The sequence below is a fragment of the Lottia gigantea genome (assembly GCF_000327385.1).
Source record: "Lottia gigantea unplaced genomic scaffold LOTGIsca_97, whole genome shotgun sequence".
NCBI lineage: Eukaryota > Metazoa > Mollusca > Gastropoda > Lottiidae > Lottia > Lottia gigantea.
In genome coordinates this window covers 763,137-783,196 of record NW_008711143.1, presented here as the reverse complement: position 1 = coordinate 783,196, position 20,060 = coordinate 763,137, and the positions used below count along the sequence as shown (strand labels likewise).

Below are 20,060 nucleotides of genomic sequence, written 5' to 3'. Positions count from 1 at the left end.
ATACAATTTAAAATAATATAGTACGTTTTGTCAGATTGCTAATTAACATTACTGTCAACAGAATGCTCCACAGACGACTATCGAGGGATTGAGAATACAGGCTTGTGATAAACTAAGCTCTTACTTTATCAGCAGACCCATGGTTAAAATAAATAGTATGACAACCTTGACTATTAAAAAAGGCCTATTATAATCTTAACCTGTTCTATATCTTTTTAACATTTTACAGTATTGAGGATTCCTCATAAACGAGGTAAGCTAAGTATTTTCCAATCAAAAAGTTAGGCTTGGACCCCAGGCTCACCCCGTATATTAGCCCTGATATGATAACTCACCCGTCTCCAAGTGTAGAGATTAGCGATATCATGTAGTGATAAATTATTTGATAATTCTACACGACTATGATAAAACTGAATCTGGAAAAAAAAGATATAAAAATAAGGTCATGCAATGTGGTATAGGACAGTAAGGGTCATAAAATAAGCATTAAAAGCAAGAAATGAGATTAGATGGTAATGTCTGTAAATTACGCAACTATCATAATTATTATTACATGTAAGAAAAAACTTACAAAGAGATGAATCATAGCCTTTGAATAAATCCGAACGTTTCCTTCAATTTGCATGTAATGGTGAATGATAAATTTCAATAAAAAAATGCAATACATCGGAACAAATACTGAAACATTGGTAGTTCATTTCCATTTTCTAATATGTATCGCTATACACAACTGTTAAACCACCTGTTACTTACCTTGAATTTTGAAGGCACTGAAAATTTGACAGTAATAAATTTTTTAAGGTGACCAACAGTTACACCACTAGGACATAATAAATATCTTTTATCGCTTATCTGCAAAAAAAAATTACGAAATATATTCAATTATTGCAGAGTTATTAGCATCATTGGCAGGATTTTCATTTATTTTTACTCCGAATTAATACAGATGTAGCTAATTTGTGTTTATCTTCAGGTTACTAGGTTACTACATTTGCTATCCATGATCTGACGAGATTATAATTTTTTTGTCAATTTTGTTCTGTGAGGTTTTAATAATGTATGTATGTTGATATGTAAATAGTGGTTAGACAATACAAGACAATGTTGAATAATGAATTTTCCTAAACTGAACTCCTCATATAACGTAAGAAAATTGAACAACATTTGATTGGAAGAATATTAAGATGCATTATAATTATTTTGTCAGATCGTGGATGGCAATTTGAGAGACAAAATATAAAACGAATCAGTCAGATTTGTATTTTAAGGGACAGTTGCGCCATGTGTCGTGTTCTACAGGTTGTCATGAAAAACGAAAGATAAGGCGGAATGTAAAACATGTCTCTGTGACAGTTAACCCCTTGTATAGTGCAAATTTATTTACATTTTACGAGCGGTGCAACATCTAGGAATTATCTTTCCACAATAACTTTTTATATTTTTGTGAGCATTTGCAGAAGTCTTATAATAATAAATCAGAAACATGATTGAAAAAAAAAATCATATTTACCTTTGCTTTTTGGGACTCGGGAGGATGCCCACTGAAATGAAACAAATATTATTTAGTCTATTTGTATGTAAGTAAATACAAAAACTAACGATTGAACATAAGATGTTTAATTTGTCTACAGTCATGTGGGGTTCGAAAATGACACCAAACATAAATCGCATAGATATACTTAACATTTTCCAAAATATGCTTCATCGTTTGCATTTATAGTGAACGAAATATTCCAAAGTGCACATATACACATTATTGATAAAAAAAAAATTACAATTATTCTTACTTAGCACTAAGTTCCAGAACCAAACTGATTTGTTCTTCTTCAACCTCCTCGGATTTTTCCATACACGCTTCACCTCGATCTTCTAAAGTAGCGTCTTCACATTCTTCAGGATGTTCGCCATAAAACTTTCTCCTGTTGGCCATCTCAGATTCAAATAACCCCGGTACAAGTTTATATACCAAATCTTGTAAGGTTTTATCAGCTCTGTAGACCAAAAAATACATTATCAATACAAACTGATATGAAATGGAGTTTTACGTCTTAGTTTTCTGCCTCTGCTCGCAGAAGGAAATGTTATGATAACAATTTTGTCATGATGTAAAAAGGTGAATGAAATGAGGAATATGATAATTAATGCCATTAAAGATGATTTTCATTATTTTTTAGTGTCAAATTTAGCAATCAATGTGATTAATTGGTGTTTCTAATGAATTATCATGTATTCTTAATCATATCATTATAAATCTTATCATATGTAATTAAGAGTCTTAACCAATCATAAATGTCCATGTATATACAGCCTGGATAAACAAAAAAAGAGTTTTTGACCTTTCTTGATCGGTCACTTATTGGAATTCTGATGGTAATTCTCTTCTAATTTAGCGAATTGTGAATTAATTATGGACATGTGAGACAAACTAGTATTTTTCCCAGTCATTAGAACACCACCACTTTCTATTCATATAAGTATTACCATTTTAATTTTGGTAAATGACAATAAGGAAACCCTTCTTTAATACCTAGTAGGCACATCCACCTCTGTTGTTTGTATAAAATAAGCCTTCGCGTGAACATGCAATTAAATACAATTGACCAAGGTGATAGTTTAGTTAAAACAATATCAAACATTACCTGAGATTTTCCAATGGTTTTGTTTTGTGGACCAGGACATCGCAGAGGGGACACATCTTACTGGTTTCAAGATATCTTACAATACAGGTCCGGCAGTCTGAAATACAGCAAACAACCACATTTTATTTCTAACATTTAATATCGTACGATAATTTTTACAATAAATTTATGTATAATAATATGTAATGTATAATTGCACATAGATTTACACTAACTATTACCATTTCATGTTATGTTCACCTCACTTTAGTGAATATGATTATACAAAAAAAAGAAAACTGTGAAAGCCTATAAATATTTTTTGTTGTTATTATTCTTATTTTTTTTTTACATGTTAGAAGTCTAGAAATTGTTATAGCTAAGTTCCTACATTCAATTTCCCTAAGCCAAATTCGAAAGCAGCAATATTATACAGTGGTGTAACCTATATTCGTGCATATAAGGATTCAACATCGAATTTCGTCAAAATTAAAAGAACGCAAATTTTTTTTGTATGTCTTAGAGGTTTCCCAAGATATTCTACAATTCCTTCAAAGAACAATAATTTAGAAAAAATGTGACTGACAAAATTAGATAAGTAAAACGTAAGAGTGATTTAATGCTAAAATTCATTGAAACAACATAAGAATATGGCCTACATTGTGTTGCATAGAATTTTCTGCTGACACGGAATCCCCAGTTTTATCACGTGACTTCGTTCATAAGCTATATTCTAGCAGACGACACTTGGAATTCCGATTACATCTTGGGATTATAAGGAAATTCGGCCGATAGAATATTATTACATTTGGTAATAACTGAAATGCGCAATTTTGTATTTGTCAAAGCATACGTTAATACATTTTACCTTGCTTGAAACTACTGGATTCATTCTACTAGCTGACATTGAAGAGATAACCCATGTCAATTATTAATCATTCTCGGAGATACACGAAAAATAGGTTAGCACGAAATTAGGTTACTTGACTGTACTAAATAAATCATTATGTTACATGTGTCTAAATAGATAAATAAATCGCAAATGCTCCATTATTAAACGTAAATAACATGATATTATTATGCAAGTTAATTTAATTACAATCGATGTCTGAGAACAGAAATCAATTCTGATCCATCAATGACACAAGTTTTGATGGACATAAATAATTGGTAAAAAATGAATTATATAACAGAATTCCCACAATTTTACGTATACTATCAAGGTATCCTGAGCATATCTTGAGGAGGCTACACAACAATTGATTCACAAAAATGACTGGCCGCTCCAATCTGTTGACTGTAATCCACTGGAGTGTGCCATTTGAGATTCTCCTAAGGAAAAGGTGCAGCGGGTCAGCGGGACAAACTGACTGAACAGGAACTGAAAGGCAGGATAGTCGCTTCTTAGGAGCAGAACTTTTAGATGAGATCCGGAACAGCCTCTCAGGATGGTGGTCGAAGAAGACACATTGAACACAGATTGAAATATGTAAGTTTCCGTGATATTGGATTTTATTTATTTTGTTCGGGTCAGTACTAGTACAATTTTTATTGCATTACTTCCATATTTTCTGGATTGGACAACGACATCTTGAAGTATATCTGTGAGAATTTTGAAAGAGATCAGTTTACCAACAGCTGAGATACTACCCGTCGAACTTTGGGACGTTTTTTGCGGAACCCCCAAGTTCTTTTTTTTTTTTCTGTTAAACCCGATATATTAAGGTTTTGGGGTTTTTTTGCCTTAGAAAACAGTTTACACAAGATATCCTCGCTAATCCTCCCAAGATATTTCAGCAGGTCAAAAAGAACTTTGTCATATAGCAGTTCCAAGCCACACTGGACAATAATGAAGCAAACATGTAGATCTAAGGTCTAATCACTATGGTCTATGATCATGGGGAGTTTTTAATATCTAAACAAGTAATAATACGTACAGGAATGTAGACATTCTATTATAGTTGTGGCATCCACAAAATATCCACCACATAAAACACATAGCAGATGTGGATTTACCTCTGTTACTGGTATCCGACCCTTCCTTAACATCTTAGCTGTAATAGAGAAATACATACATCAAACATAAATTTGATAAGTGGTTGCCTAACAAGATATGCCCACTTCCCTGTTAAGTTATATCAAGGTCGGTCGCCTATCTATGTCAAATTGTACCAAAAAATCTATTTCGTCCAAGATATAGTTAAAACAAACAAATAAAATTTCATTGACATAAACTGAACTGTCACCTCTATCGCGTTCACAAACAACATTTAACATAATATGTTATGCATATATTATAGCGTTCACATACAAATTTTGACACATTTACTAAGTCAAGGGCAAAAACTCAAAAAACGTTCATCGAAAAATCATAAAAACTCGTACTTGATCAAGTTCTCATCTATTTAATGATGACACCGAATTTCATTAAAATCAGATAAAAACTGTCTTTATTGTGTTCACAAGCCAATTGTGGACGGACCGACGGACGGACGGACAGGGGCGACGACATTAGACGCCCACATTATGATAATGCGTATAACAATGCTCCTATGTTCTTATACCTTAAAATAGATATCACACAAAAAAGCGAGGAGCATGATGAACATAACACAAACTTTGCATCCAGATAGCGGTTTGTTCAGAGATGCAAGTTTAATGAATAAATTAGCTAAATGATCGATTCCACCACTATCTAGAACTTTAACGACCGATATTAACCTGACACAGAACCTTAACGACCGATATCACCCAGATTCGGAACCCTAAAGACCGATATTAACCTGATTCAGAGCCTTGCTGATCGATATTAGCCTTCTCCAGAAATTTAACGATCGATATCCAGAACCTTCAAACTAAATATCACCATAATCTTGAAACGTAACGATCGCTATCACCAGATCCGGAAAATATCGATAACCGTTTGCAACGACGATTATTATATAAATAGAAATATATATCATAATGAGTAAATAATAACATAAGAGATGTTATGACTAAGTGATAAATATAGATAGAAAATAGTTTTTCACATAATGGCTCTGTTGGATATCAACAGGATATATCATCAACTGTAAACAATGTCTATCATAATAAGTAAAGAGTCACAAAATCATTATGGAAAATCAACGCAGGCAAATAAATTGCGCACGTGGATATCAGTTTTGAGTTATATTTTACTACATAAAGCAAATTCAATCAGGGTCATATATTATATTTTCTCTGTGGAATTAATAGATAGTTTAATTTATATAGTTTCGTCAACACTTTCAAAGTGGGTCAGTATATGTGCAAAGCGTTCGGTTCAATACTTTGAGCAATAAAACAAAGGCGAAGCGAAGAGTAACTACAACAATTTTTGTCGGAGATAAAAGTGATGGGGTAAACCTAAAAATAAGTCACATCTACATGTATTTGTGATAACATTGTTTTCGCACAACGAACATGTAAACACATAGATGTACATATATGTATTCAAATACACAACGCATAAACATAAATATGATTATACCGCGTTTCCACTGAGAATTGCTTAGCTTAGAGCCAGAACGCATTACGTTTACGTAATCGTTCCCGAACGATTTTACCCTCCATCTTTAAGTCGCACATTATTGACAACTACCGTTTGGGCCATAGAGAAAAGCAAAAAACCGGAAAGACCAGTACGCCCCTATTGCCGAACGAGATAAAGCTGGCTTCTTGCGTTTCCACTGAGTAAAGTTTGCTGAACACAAAAAGACAGGCTTTCAGTTCCCGAACCGTAACGCTTCGACAATTGGCCCAGTGGAAACGTACGAAAGCTAGCGTAAAGCCGGCTTTTACCCTCAGTGGAAACACAGTTTATTATGTGCAACCCTATACTCGTAGAAATATACAAATAAACAAACATGAAATATGGCATATTTAAATATTAACAGAATAATAATATGTTATTCTTTGTGCTTGTATATGGATTATTTATTGAGTTAACTGTTCATTCTTAAATTTTATTTGAAATCATAATTATGAATCTACAATACTAATAGTCAGCTGTTTTTGTTTTAGTTTGACGTAATATATTTATCTGTTAAGGGTCATGACCTGAAGCTGACTGACCTCAGACAACTGACCGTTGACCAGAGTCCAACAATGACCCCATCTGTTGTCAACAATGACACTGAGTTACAATGGTGGCTGTTGACAGTTTAGAAATAATATTGTCACATGAGACCAACTATTCTTGGCTTTATTTAACTACAGTGATATTTTTTATACTATAAACTATCATATTTTCGAGTCTTTCCTTGATTAAATTGAAATTATAATTTGATTTAAGGTTTTAGGTATCAAATATCAATTAGACTATTTTCAATGACATTTTTGATTTTTGTACACTGACATAAATTAATGATAAACGAATAACTAGTTATTTTGCACTAATAATTTCAATTAAATCTGTATATTTACATAAAGTTATAAACTTCCTAATAAACAACTGACATCAACCAAAATGTATCTGTTAAAATGGTATGGAATGAAATAGCGCATATATATTTGGATTTTACATTATTTTGGAACAATGTATTCGATTAATAGTAGAAAAAAAGCTAAGGAAAAATTATCACCTAAAAAATTTGATATTCGTAATCTGTTTTTGGAAATGATAATTTTTCAAAGCAATTGAGCACTATACCATCAAAAATTAGTGTTCTTTTCCTACTTGCTTCGACACAAATCTTTTAATTAATGTTAGAGTTCCATACTTTTGTCCGCCAGTGGATTGTGAAATATTGATAGCCAGCATTGTACATATAGGCCTAATATTAGTATATTTCAAAGACTATAGATTGCTCTGTAATTTCAAAATATCAAGTTAGGTTAAATTTATTATTACATCAACTTGTCGAGAAGTCTATAAATATCTAGTATCAGTTGTATAATTAATTATAGGAGTTTTTATTGGACATCGTCAAATATTGAAACCTGATTATTTTGTTATAGTGTAGATTAGACGTAGTTTATCATAAATCAATGAGGAATAAATTTAAAATAAACTACATGTACATAATTTCACTCTTCAGTAATACTGCGAGGTTATAATTATTCTGGTACTAGTAAATATATGATCTTCATGCAGTTGAGCACTTTTTGAAAACTGAAACAATGTGTGTTGTTATAACTGTCTGCACTGATATGTATATTTAATTTCTTTTTCGTCATGATTGTGTTGAGCAAACCCTTACCAATGGATCTCAAGCATCAAAACCCAAACAACAACTGGATTATACAAAAATATTAAGTTATTAAGGTAAAATACATTGTATCTATAATGTTTCTTTACTGCATGACTATAAAATAATTTATAATTTTAAGTAAAAAAAATCTTGTAAAATTTAGCTGCATGGATATGATAATAAAAGTGTGTTTTATTGTCGAATTATTGCATATTATTCGGATATAGTAAGTGTCAAATATGCTTGTGTGGATACATGTAAGTATAATGCTCGTTAATTCATACAAATTTAATCTAAAATCTGACTCGCATTGAATGGAAAACCTTTATTTTATTATAATAAATTACATCATTTATAATTAATGACTCTGGGCTGACTATATATCCAATACTATGAATACGACATTCAATAAAATACAATATATATGTACAAATAATATTTATAATTAATTTAACTATCACAATGCAAAATGATAATCAGATGACCCCAGTCATAAGATCACATTTTCGTATAAGAACAACATATTTGCATATCTCTGATTTTTCAACATTTCTCATCGGTATTCTAGTATATCATGAATTTTAGATTATTATTTTATGAGGTGACTCATTTATTGTGACTTAGCCTATTACTTAAAAACAAAAAACATTAGATTTCAAAATCAAGATAATAGTAAAAAATATATCATTTCAGAGCAGAAATGCATTTCTTTTAGAAAAATATCAATTAAGTTGACTATGACATACTATAAAAAAGAGACACGGATTGGTTAAATAATGTTATATGACCTAGATTTGAGCCAATCAAAAAGCTAGAAATATGATAGGCTGATATTTAAAAAGATATGAAAAAGACACCTGTCTTTACATGGTTTTATTTTCACAATCTCTAAATCTATTTACATAACAACTAGCCGTAGAACACTGAACATTTATCAACCAATTCACATTTACTGGGTAAATAGCTATAACTTTATGGTTTATATTTCGTACATCACTGTATTTTAAAGTTCGGTAGGCAGTGGTTGTTTGCAAAAATTAAGGCTCTTCGGCCAATGTAGCGTAAAACACGGACCCTTTGAATAATTGTAAAGTATGCAATTTGTTTGAAGAAAGAATTGCTCTACAGGGAATATTACCTGAAAGAAATCTTTTGTTTGGCCTATCTCCAGTTTTGTTTCAGGAAAAAACTTCTTAATTAAGCTCTCATAAATTGCCATAAAGGTACATGTAGAGTGAAACAATGCTCCTGAATGTGAAACAAAATTGTCGATATGACAATATGCCATAATTCAAAATTGATAAATTCAGGTTCCGTTGAATAAAATCTTGAGACTCATGTAATAAATGATTTAGTCACCAGTTCCTCTGTAATTACTTTACTCAGAGATTATAGAATATGATAACGATCTTATTATATATTTGTTCTTCCTGGTTATTCGGAAGGGCAACTTTCTGTTTCGGATATTAGTCTTTGATAGTTTACATACATTGCGTAAGATCTATTTTTAAAAACATTAAATTATTAATCAATAGTATATATAATTAGAGCCGATAAAATAGTTATAGGCTATGGTTCACCATTTGGGGCATGAAAATATGTATATCGTCTTCAAAAGTACCAGAACTGTACGAAAATCGCATAAAAAGTGTTAGTCTCGTTGATAAGGATAATTATGAATACACATGTACACTGATTGGTTTGTTGAACTATCCCCGGTTCAGAATTCAAGGTACGATTGACCACCGATAATGGTAAACCATAGACCCTAATAACATTGCTCAATGCTGTAATCTCATTGCCACCAATTATAACAGAACCCTTTCATTCAAATTGTAGTTGAGTTCCTCAAGTTGACCTTAAGAAAAACAAATATGGCAGCAATTTGATTGCAACGACTACTAACATGATGGCTTCTGGGAAAATCTAATCAATCGTCGAATTTAGTCGACCTGAGCTTACCTTCGATCAAGTGCTAATGTTCTACTTTCAAACAAACGTTAAATCTTGTCGTCGTCCAGGGCAATTGGAATCGGTGATAAAAGTGGTTAATTTTCGATACAACCTCTTCGCTCTTGTCGACTGTGAAGGAATCGATTGCGTTCTTGAGGATGTCTACATGAATCAATGATTGTCTTAGCAGTAAGCCTATACATGTAGTTCGCAATCTTGAAAAGGATCATGGTGCTGCAACCTTGGACGTCACACTTAAAAACGATGTTTTGGAACATCTAACTGATGCACTGTAATCCGAACTAACAAGTGAATCACAAAAAAAAAATTAAATGTTTGTCAATGCAAGTCAGCGTTTAGCAACGAATACAGATCTGCAATTGATTCATTTTGATATTTTTTCACAAATAAAGGCGCATATTCTATGTATGTATGAAGAAAGGTGAGAAGGCGACAACGCCATTAACTTTTATTGCATAATTTTGGTTTCAAGTTAAATATTTTATATATTTTTCATAAAAATTCACACAATTCCACAATGCTTTTGTATAATATAATATAATCCTACAATCATTAACAATATAAATTCACATTTAATGCTTTTTCGTTTGTTGCCGACATATTCCGATCGTTTCGATGTGTCTTTAATTTTTTACGTGAGGTATATGGGAATACTATAGAAGATTTATATATACAAAATCTAAATTTACAAAGAATTAGCAATTTGTTAAAACGAATCCAATCTCGTACATACAAGGAGGGTTAAAATCTGTCGGTTATCCAGCCCAAGACTTGATGACGTCTAACCTAAGAATGTGTACTGATGAAAAATAAAATTACGATTTACAACGAGATGCGAGGCAATGAGTGATGATAATTTTAGCATGTATAAAAGTATTTTTCTTATCTTTGCTCGTCATTCAACACCCAAGTAAACAAAGTTCACGTAATCCTAGCTTTTAACATTTTCCTTGACGATAGAGAAAAAATATGTGTGTAAATTCACAACAGAACACTGTCTTGACTGGAGTAAATTGATAACATTAGTAACATTGTGAAAATAATCGACAATCTTGAGTTCTGAATCCAGCTATGGCGAGGAGAGTTATTGCTACAAATTCTCTAAGTGAACTACTAGTTGGTGTATTTTATTTCTTTTTAGTTTATATTCAACTCGTGTTGATGGTAGCGATGTAAAGTGAACAATATAATAAGATACTATAAAACACACGTTCAACCTTCCAGAATACCTCCTCGGTTTAATAACTCAATATTCATTTTCCAAAAAGCCTATAAAGTTCAATTTGTATGTTTATTGCGTTTTTTGTAATCAGGTTTTTATTGGTAATTTTATCGTAACAAACAAATCCAATTCATATAAAACCAACTCAACACTTGTAGGTATCAGAAAAAAACATTAGAAGATGTTTTATAACATCTTGTGGTCCAGTAGGGGCAGATATACAAATGAACTTGTACTTTTATTGCTATTTATGTGAGTAAGTGTATATGTTTTTTCATTCTACTGTTAGAAGAAATAATGCTCAATTAATCTCTAAATAATTGCATAAACAGACAAAATAATCGTGACAACATAAAGCCTAGTTAACCAAGTCTACACAGTCCTCTTCAATTTCCACATCACGTGACTTCCAACCATTGTCCTCAACTCAATTAAATATCAAGTTAACGGCGAACAAAAGTCTCCCGTATCGGTTTTTAATTCAATAAGTTTAAATCTAGCTTTAGGTGGGCGGTTTCTGTGAAGATTGGTTATAAGGATTTTTCGTTTGACAGCGGTGTATGGTCGACAAGATCATTCATATACACAATTAAAAATCCGAAATGAAAATCTAATGATTACCGTAATAATACATTAATAATTTTCATGTTCCAAACCGAATTTAAATAATAACAATATCATATTATCAAATTTTAGTAGTGTACTTTTAATTCTATTACATGTTTGAAAGTTTACACAATTTCCTATAGGCCTATAGGTGACGTATTTAATTGCTTATTACGAAAACATATATAAAACATACTATAATTTGATTGAAAAGCTTTTGTTTTATTAATAATCATTGTAATAATGTAATAAACTATACAAAATTGGAAACTTGAGCACTCAATAAGTGTTACTATTCTATTTCTTTACCTTTCCTTAGCGCAAATACTGTTCATAATTTGATTTATGAGACGCGGACGTCCAATTGAACACTTGTACTGTATACCACTGTATAAGGCCTACCACTGTCTCTTTAGCTTCCACCCTAGTTCCTTTTCTTTTCCACACCCCCTTATCTTATCTTAATTGTACTGCAAGTGTGGATACTCTTCTGAAATGAACACACAAAAACCATGCTAATTGCTTTACTAATTAGTCTTCTTGTGAACAATTTATTTATACCAATTTAATAAAGTAAACACTCTGTTTTCAAGACTTGAAATGAATAGTGTATGACCTTGACGTTGTACACATTCGACATTTTGAACATGTTTTTAAATGTTTATAGTAAACTCATCGATGATCACTTCTTTGGAAAATAATTGTTTGTTAACGTGGGATTCTCGAAATAGATAAATGTGTTTAGGCGTCATTGAAATATCATATACCATAAACCTAAAAATTGGTTTAATGATAAAAGAATGGTAAAATGGTTCGGAAGAAAAAAGAATCAATAAAGATGTGGCCTATATGGGCATATATGACCTATTTGGTATATGTATCGTGGTAAGCTGTAATCTTCTTAAGTAAAGAATCGGAATAGGTCGAAAAATTGTATCAATACATGCCGTATTTGCGTAAATAACGGAGTTATATACCGTATGGAATACGATCTTCGTTGATCTATCTTTTACTCAAATGGTAATAAATGTGCGAGAAAATGAGAATTAGGATCTAAAGTGAAATTACCATTGTTACTCTGAGATAAAACACATTATGAATCTCGGCAGCTCTTCATTAAAACTAACCCAAATTAAAGACAGTAATTCTATAGCAAATCAGCTTGTTTCCAATGTCAATCTGAACATTTTGTAACTTTTTTTTAATAAAAAGTAAAACATATTGTATGATATAAAACCTTTAAATAAATTACGATATCTTAAACCATTTGAAATTATACATACAATTATTTAGATTAAATAGGTGAAAAAAAAAGGGGACGAAGACACATTTTGTACGCCCGCATGAAATGTGGAGCGTATATTGGCGTCATCCATGACCGCCCACCAGCTCGTAAATACTCTAGAAGGTACAGTTGGAGTGTTGACGAGTGTTTTTGTAATCACTCAAGAATGAACCCTATAAACAATAAAAAAAAATTGAAAAACATTTAACATGAAATATTGTCCTTGATCTAGAACTTTGAACAGGTTCAATTTATAGCTCGTAATCCTTCAAGAAGGCAGAATTCTTGTTAGATTTAGACGAAACTTTATGGAGTTCTTTGTCACTCAAGGATGGACCATTTTGAAAATCAAATAAAATATTTTATATGAGTTATTGCCCCTGTTCTTGAAAACGCGTTTAATTCTTAGCCGGTAAAGGCACAATTTTCGACAGATTTTAAAAAAAAATTATTTAAACTCTTTATTATCATTCAAAGAGGAACTCCTACACTGGTTATTGTTACAGTGTAACTGCAATTTTTTATATTTAAAATCAAAGCTGCCAGTGGGTATAAATTGCCCTGCCTGATAAGCTGTCTTATAAAAAAATATCATAATTGGTAAACAAAAATCATAATATCGAAATTGAAATTGGACAGAAACTAAGAAATCACAAAAACAGATAACATCTCAATTCAAACCACTTAATATATACAAAGTTCCCAGCAAGCGCTCTTGTAGCAGATCTTCAACACTCTATAGTAAATAAGGTATGTAGGTAGATCCGGAAAATGCTAAAATTGTTTAAAAATTGTCAGTAGTCAGTGCTAAGATAAAAAAAAATTGTTCCTTCATTTATGAGTACTATTTTATAACATATACCTAATCTAGATATATTTGCTACCTGACCTTGCTGAGATTATTAATATTTGGCGGTGATTATGATAAGATTAATTCAAACCATTTAATGCCGGAGTTCAGTTTATGCCGTGAATAGGTATCGAATCTTTTAACATGTAGCTATATTTCTCTTTCAATATGCCAGTTAAACAACACATAATGGCATTTATGACATATTTCTCTGACTATTTAACATTTTCAAACATTGAAATATGTATATATGGCAAATAGAATTTTAATAAAAATCATTGAAAAGTAGTCAGTTGTTAGAATTAGAAACTTTGTGTGAAAACTATATATTATTCAAAAAAAATCTGAATTTCTGCATTCAAGGTCATTACTTAGCTTCCACCTATATTAGCATGCAGTCTGCGATTTCATGGTATCTAACATGCGAAAAGTTCCGGGTGAAAACGCAAAAGTTTTATTCTAGCTCTAACTAATTGCATGTTTTTCGTTAACGCCATCAGATTGGTATAATGTATACAAGAAAAAGATAAGTAGTCTATTTAAAGGGAATAGCTAAGGTGGCTAACACGCTTTTTCACTTTTCGAGTGTGCTTGGCAACTCTTACAGAGAGTCCAAATCTAATTAAGTTGCACGTTCATTTAATTTAAAGTATCAAATTATTTTGGTGTTTGGTGACTGTTTCTATGAAACTTAACGTTCCAAACATCTTTTAGCTGATTCCTGTAACTTAGGGTTAATTATAAAATAAAAATGCTTTACACATCTTTACTACGAATCTGTGAAATACCTCAGCATGGTAAATAACATACCGTCAAAGTTAATTTATACTGTCAATCAAAGGTACTATACATATCGTCAAAGTTATTATACTTAACGTTAAAGTTATATTATACTTAACGTCAAAGTTAATATACTGGCCATTATTTAGTCACTAGTCATTATTTTAGACTAAATTCAAACCATCAACACGAAAATACCAAATATATTGGCCCGTGTCCAAACTTTCGCAGTTTTCTTAATACACTGTAATTTCTGTCAGAAAAAAAATAAGTGTACGATTTTTAAACAAAATTTAGGTAGTCAGTTTAGGTTTTGCTGAATGTAAATCCTATTGTAAGTGTGCTGTTTGGTATTAAACTTTTCAGAGGAGTAAGCATGTCTATTGACATCCAACACTTGTGTAATGGAGTGATGTTTCAGTTTTCGAAAAACATAAGGTTTCACTTATATTACATTACCCTGTTCGAGAACATAATAGTGCTTTCATTGAGACTCGTCTCAATACACCCTAACACATAGCATCAGATTTCTGTTATTCTCAATGTTCGTAATATTTCATTACATAGATTTCAATTTGATAAGGTGTTTTTTTATGAACTGGATTCTGGAAAATTAAGTGACCATTTTGGACATAAAAAATGGTGTGAGCATCACAATACAGTGGTATATCATTTTTTCTCCAATTATTTTTTCTATTTAGTGGATTCATCTTTGTTGGAATTCACAAACATTCTAAGTATTCCATAAAGTTTCTTCACAGCTTTCAGTTGATAAAATACTTTGACAAAAGTGAAGAAAAAATAACACTTGATAACAAAATATAATATTTACATCGACAGATTATCGGCGTTCATTGAAGGTAAAGTAAAATATTTCAGCAAATGGACAAATGGGTTTTATCAAAAGTGAGGACTGATGGTGAAATACAATCAAAAAAATTACACTGATATGATATTCAAGTTCAAGTGTTAAGTTTAAATCACATTGTTGGATGCGTTGTAGCACATGCAGAATTTGAGAACAATAATAATCTCCATTTGTATATTTGTAGATAAATCATAAACTTAATTTATAAACAAAATTACATAATTATACCTATGTCTCAAATATTCAAAAATATTTAAGCAACAGAAAAGGTTCAAACATTTATAACTGGACACATCAAATGACATGGTATACATCACGTATTATGCTATGGTATATCACAATAATTGACTATTAATATTAATATTTGTTATAATGAAAAGAAAATTAATCTAAGTCAGAAAAAAGTGAACAATGCCATGACTTGTCAGACTTTATGTGTGAAATAAACTTATACAATGAAATTAATAGGCACATACTTGTCTTAAAGTATCACACATCAAGTTATTTGGAAAGTTATCACAATGTGCATCACAACGTACATTGATTAATCTTATTGAGAGAAAATTGAACAGGCTTCCAACTTAAAGTATTAATTTGATAACGAAAGAATATGAACAAGACACAAACGTGCCCTTTAGTTACCACATATAAGAATTGTTTCAAATGAAACGTTATTCCACGAAGTGACTAAAATATCATAACAATTTCGTTGTCTGTAACGTTACCCCATTAAATATTCATGTACCGTATGTAAAAAAAAATGATTTATGCAAACTTTAGAGTTCAAATACTTATAAATTCCGCATTCTATTTTGATATAGTCTATTCATAAAATTGAACACGAATCATAAACTGAGCACATCACAAGTTGATTTTTAAGATAAAGAAATGGAAATAAGACAATATCGTAACCACAAACAATGACACTACACACATTGGATTTATATGAAGTGCACATACACATCATTCAAGGTGAGAATACTTCGAACACTTATGTCATATTAATACACCAACATAATTCATGCTGTGAACAAAATCATATAATAAAGATATCCCAAATTATTATGTATATACTGAAAACATCAACAAATATGGAAGATCTAAATGTACATTCAGTATAAAAGGTAACTACAGGTAGCTTTACTTGTATTAATGGGCGAACCCAAACATATATTCCAGTACTCTAAAAACTGAACTTATCCAACTTAAAACAAGCAAGCTGGACACTCCATAGACTAAAACTCACTGCAATGAAGTTAAACGAGGAGTGTTAATACTAACAAGGGACATGCAACAAAACAAACTGAAATTAAACTAACGTGGGCTATTAAGAAACAAAATTAAAAGAAAAGTTTACCTGAACTAAGAACGACTATGAAATACAAAAAAAAATCATATTGAATAGAAAGCGAAAGTCAAACCTAATCGAACAAATGAAACTAACGTGAAAAAGGCTAAAGAGCAAAGTGAATTAAAACGCACTGAAATAGAATGGCCTTAAAATATAACATACAACCGACAACATGGTAAAATGTAAAATATAGAACATAGAACGATCTCAAACTATAAAATACAACCAGAACATAAAACGAGCTTACAACGTAAACTAAAACCTGAACATAGAACGAGCTTACAATTTAAAAATACAACCTGAACATAGAACGATCTTGCAATGTAAACTAAAACCTGAACATAGAACGAGTTTAAAATATAAAAAGACAACCTGAACATAGAACGATCTTGAAATATATAATACAACATCGAGCATGTAAAACATAGCACGGTAAACACAAATGACGTGAACATAAAATGAAACATACAAAGTTTCGTTTTGTTATGTAACGAAATATAACAAAAGAAACTGAAATATAAATTCGATATAAAACATGCCAAATTAAAACTGAAGTATGATCAGAAAACCTGTGACTGAGGAACGTTCGTTACTGAAATTTTGTGTAGTAATATGAAAGAAAAATTAACCATTTGATTAAGATGCTTGTTTTATAGGAACTTTACCCGATTCTGTCATTTTTGTTCGGATTTTGTCTATTTCAACAAATTTGATTTTATAGACATGGTATCAGAAGATATTACCTGGATTGTGTACTGGTTAATGGTTTAATGGATAGAATTAACGCAAATGACAAATAGTTTACTTGGAATTCGATAGAACTAGTTGTAGCCAGCGGACAAAATAGTTTAGACTTGAGAGAACTAGTTGTAGACAGTGAACAGAATAGTTTAAATTTAGGAGAACTATTTGTAGCCTGTGGACAAAATAGTTTAGACTTCAGAGGACCAGTTAAAGACAAAGGACAAACATAGGTTAGTTTTAAGAAGACTATTTATATGAAATTGTACAAAATGGTTTGAATTTGAAACTATTGGATAAAATAGTTTGAATTTGAAAGGACAGACTGTAACTATTGGACAAAATAGTTTTTATTCCAGAGGACAGGTTGTAGCTATTGAACAAAATAGTTTGAGTTTGAGACGAGAGGACAGATCGTAACTATTGGACAAAATAGTTTGAATTTGAGAGGACAAGTTGTAGCTATTGGACAAAATAGTTTGAGTTTGAGACGAGAGGACAGGTTGTAACTATTGGACAAAATAGTTTGAATTTGAGAGGACAGGTTGTAACTATTGGACAAAATAGTTTGAATTTCACAGGACAGGCTGTAGTTATTGAACAAAATAGTTTGAATTTGAGAGGACAGGTTGTAACTATTGGACAAAATAGCTTAAATTTGAGAAGACAGGTTGTAGCTATTGGACAAAATAGTTTGAATTTGAGAGGACAGGTTGTAACTATTGGACAAAATAGTTTGAATTTCACAGGACAGGTTGTAGTTATTGAACAAAATAGTTTGAATTTGAGAGGACAGGTTGTAACTATTGGACAAAATAGTTTGAATTCGAGAGGACAGGTTGTAGCTATTGGATAAAATAGTTTAAGTCCGAAAGGACAGACTGTAACTATTGGACAAAATAGTTTGAATTCGAGAGGACAGACTGTAACTATTGGACAAAATGGTTTGAATTCGAGAGGACAGACTGTAACTATTGCACAAAATAGTTTGAGTCCGCCAGGACAGGTTGTAACTATTGGACGAAATAGTTTAAGTCCGAGAGGACAGACTGTAACTATTGCACAAAATAGTTTGAATTCGAGAGGACAGACTGTAACTATTGGACAAAATAGTTTGAATTCGAAAGGACAGACTGTAACTATTGGACAAAATAGTTTTTATTCGAGAGGACAGGTTGTAACTATTGAACAAAATAGTTTAAATTTGAGAAGACAGGTTGTAGCTATTGGACAAAATAGTTTGAATTTGAGAAGACAGATCGTAACTATTGGACAAAATAGTGTGAATTCGAGAGGACAGGTTGTAGCTATTGGACAAAATAGTTTAAGTTCGAGAGGACAGGTTGTAACTAGTTCGAACGAGATAAGAACAGAACGAACAACAACCAAGCAATCTGTTTTCAGAAAGTTAGCATATATAATTTTGATTTTTAAGTTACAAAAGAGTATGGGCATAAAAGGCTAATATTCAAACATTCTAAATATAAGTAAGAAGAATTGTTATTCCTACTTTGTATACATTACAGCAGTCACTATATTGTGTAATATATTTAACATTCTTGACACTAGTGCTGAAAATTATCTGGTGCTACAAAAACTTGAGAACAGTAATCAAGACGGAGAGAGAGAGAGGGGGATTATTGGGATTGTAAAATAGTACTTCTATTTAGAAAAAAAAAACATTACGGAATACCAAGTAGACATCAGTAAAGAGACAATACCTAAATATTTCTAGCTCATATTATATTAGAAAGGCTGTTCATGGCGCTAGGGAATATGAGATAAAGTCGTCTTGGATATAAGTTTTATAAACATCAATATTAGGCCAAACATGGGAATATTTCTCCAGCATGGAAAAGATAAATATATCAGAAAAGTAGTATAAAATATCGTTTTGAAAGGTTCAACTTGAGAAAAAAATTGATTACGATATAAAGCGGTATTTAAAACATTGTATTTCTTCAAACATTGTCAGTAAATATGATAAAAAACTGGAAAGTAGATAACCTGGCATCGATCAATTCAAAAAAAAAATTTCTATTTAACAACACTTGATAATTTGCGTTAGAACCGAATTTTTGTAAATCTGAAAATGTTGAAGATAAAATTCCAAGACGATAATGCTTACGGCAATGTTTATATAAAATCTCAGTTTACGGCCCATAATCACGAAAAACGGACAAAGAAATCATTGATAATCTCCAAATAAGTGAAATGTGTCAATGTTTTCTTTTCGTCAGGAAATGTAGTAAAATTATGCAACAAAGTTCTATTTTCTCAAATATACGGTGACAGATTAAATATTTGCCGAAAAATCTGCGTTTTCAATTGATATGATTCAAAATATCTGACTTGCGGAAAATTATCGTATTAAATCTTCTCAAAATCATTTGGTATGATGACAAAGAAATAACTAAGTGTCAAGGAACAGCTGTCAAAGTTGACTGACCACGGCTGTACAAGCTTCACAACAAAATATCAGTCAGTAAATAAAAGGTCCTAATATCCAGCAGACGCCATTTTGAAAACTGTCTACACCATTAGAGAAGGAG

General features: G+C 31.3%; 2 protein-coding genes across 2 annotated transcripts; both read right to left on the bottom strand.

The window, feature by feature from the left end:
• Positions 1-281: 281 nt before the first annotated feature.
• Positions 282-4,667, bottom strand: LOTGIDRAFT_135322 (hypothetical protein; the record flags this gene model as incomplete). The annotated part of the gene is made up of 5 exons (XM_009069018.1): positions 282-416; positions 754-847; positions 1,788-1,991; positions 2,640-2,736; positions 4,556-4,667. The coding sequence occupies 5 exons, from the start codon at positions 4,665-4,667 to the stop codon at positions 282-284; spliced, it is 642 nt and encodes a 213-aa protein (XP_009067266.1).
• Positions 4,668-18,370: 13,703 nt separating this feature from the next.
• Positions 18,371-18,532, bottom strand: LOTGIDRAFT_135371 (hypothetical protein; the record flags this gene model as incomplete). Its single annotated transcript, XM_009069017.1, has 1 exon — positions 18,371-18,532. A coding segment is annotated over one exon (162 nt), but the record flags the coding sequence as incomplete, so codon positions are not given.
• Positions 18,533-20,060: the final 1,528 nt, after the last annotated feature.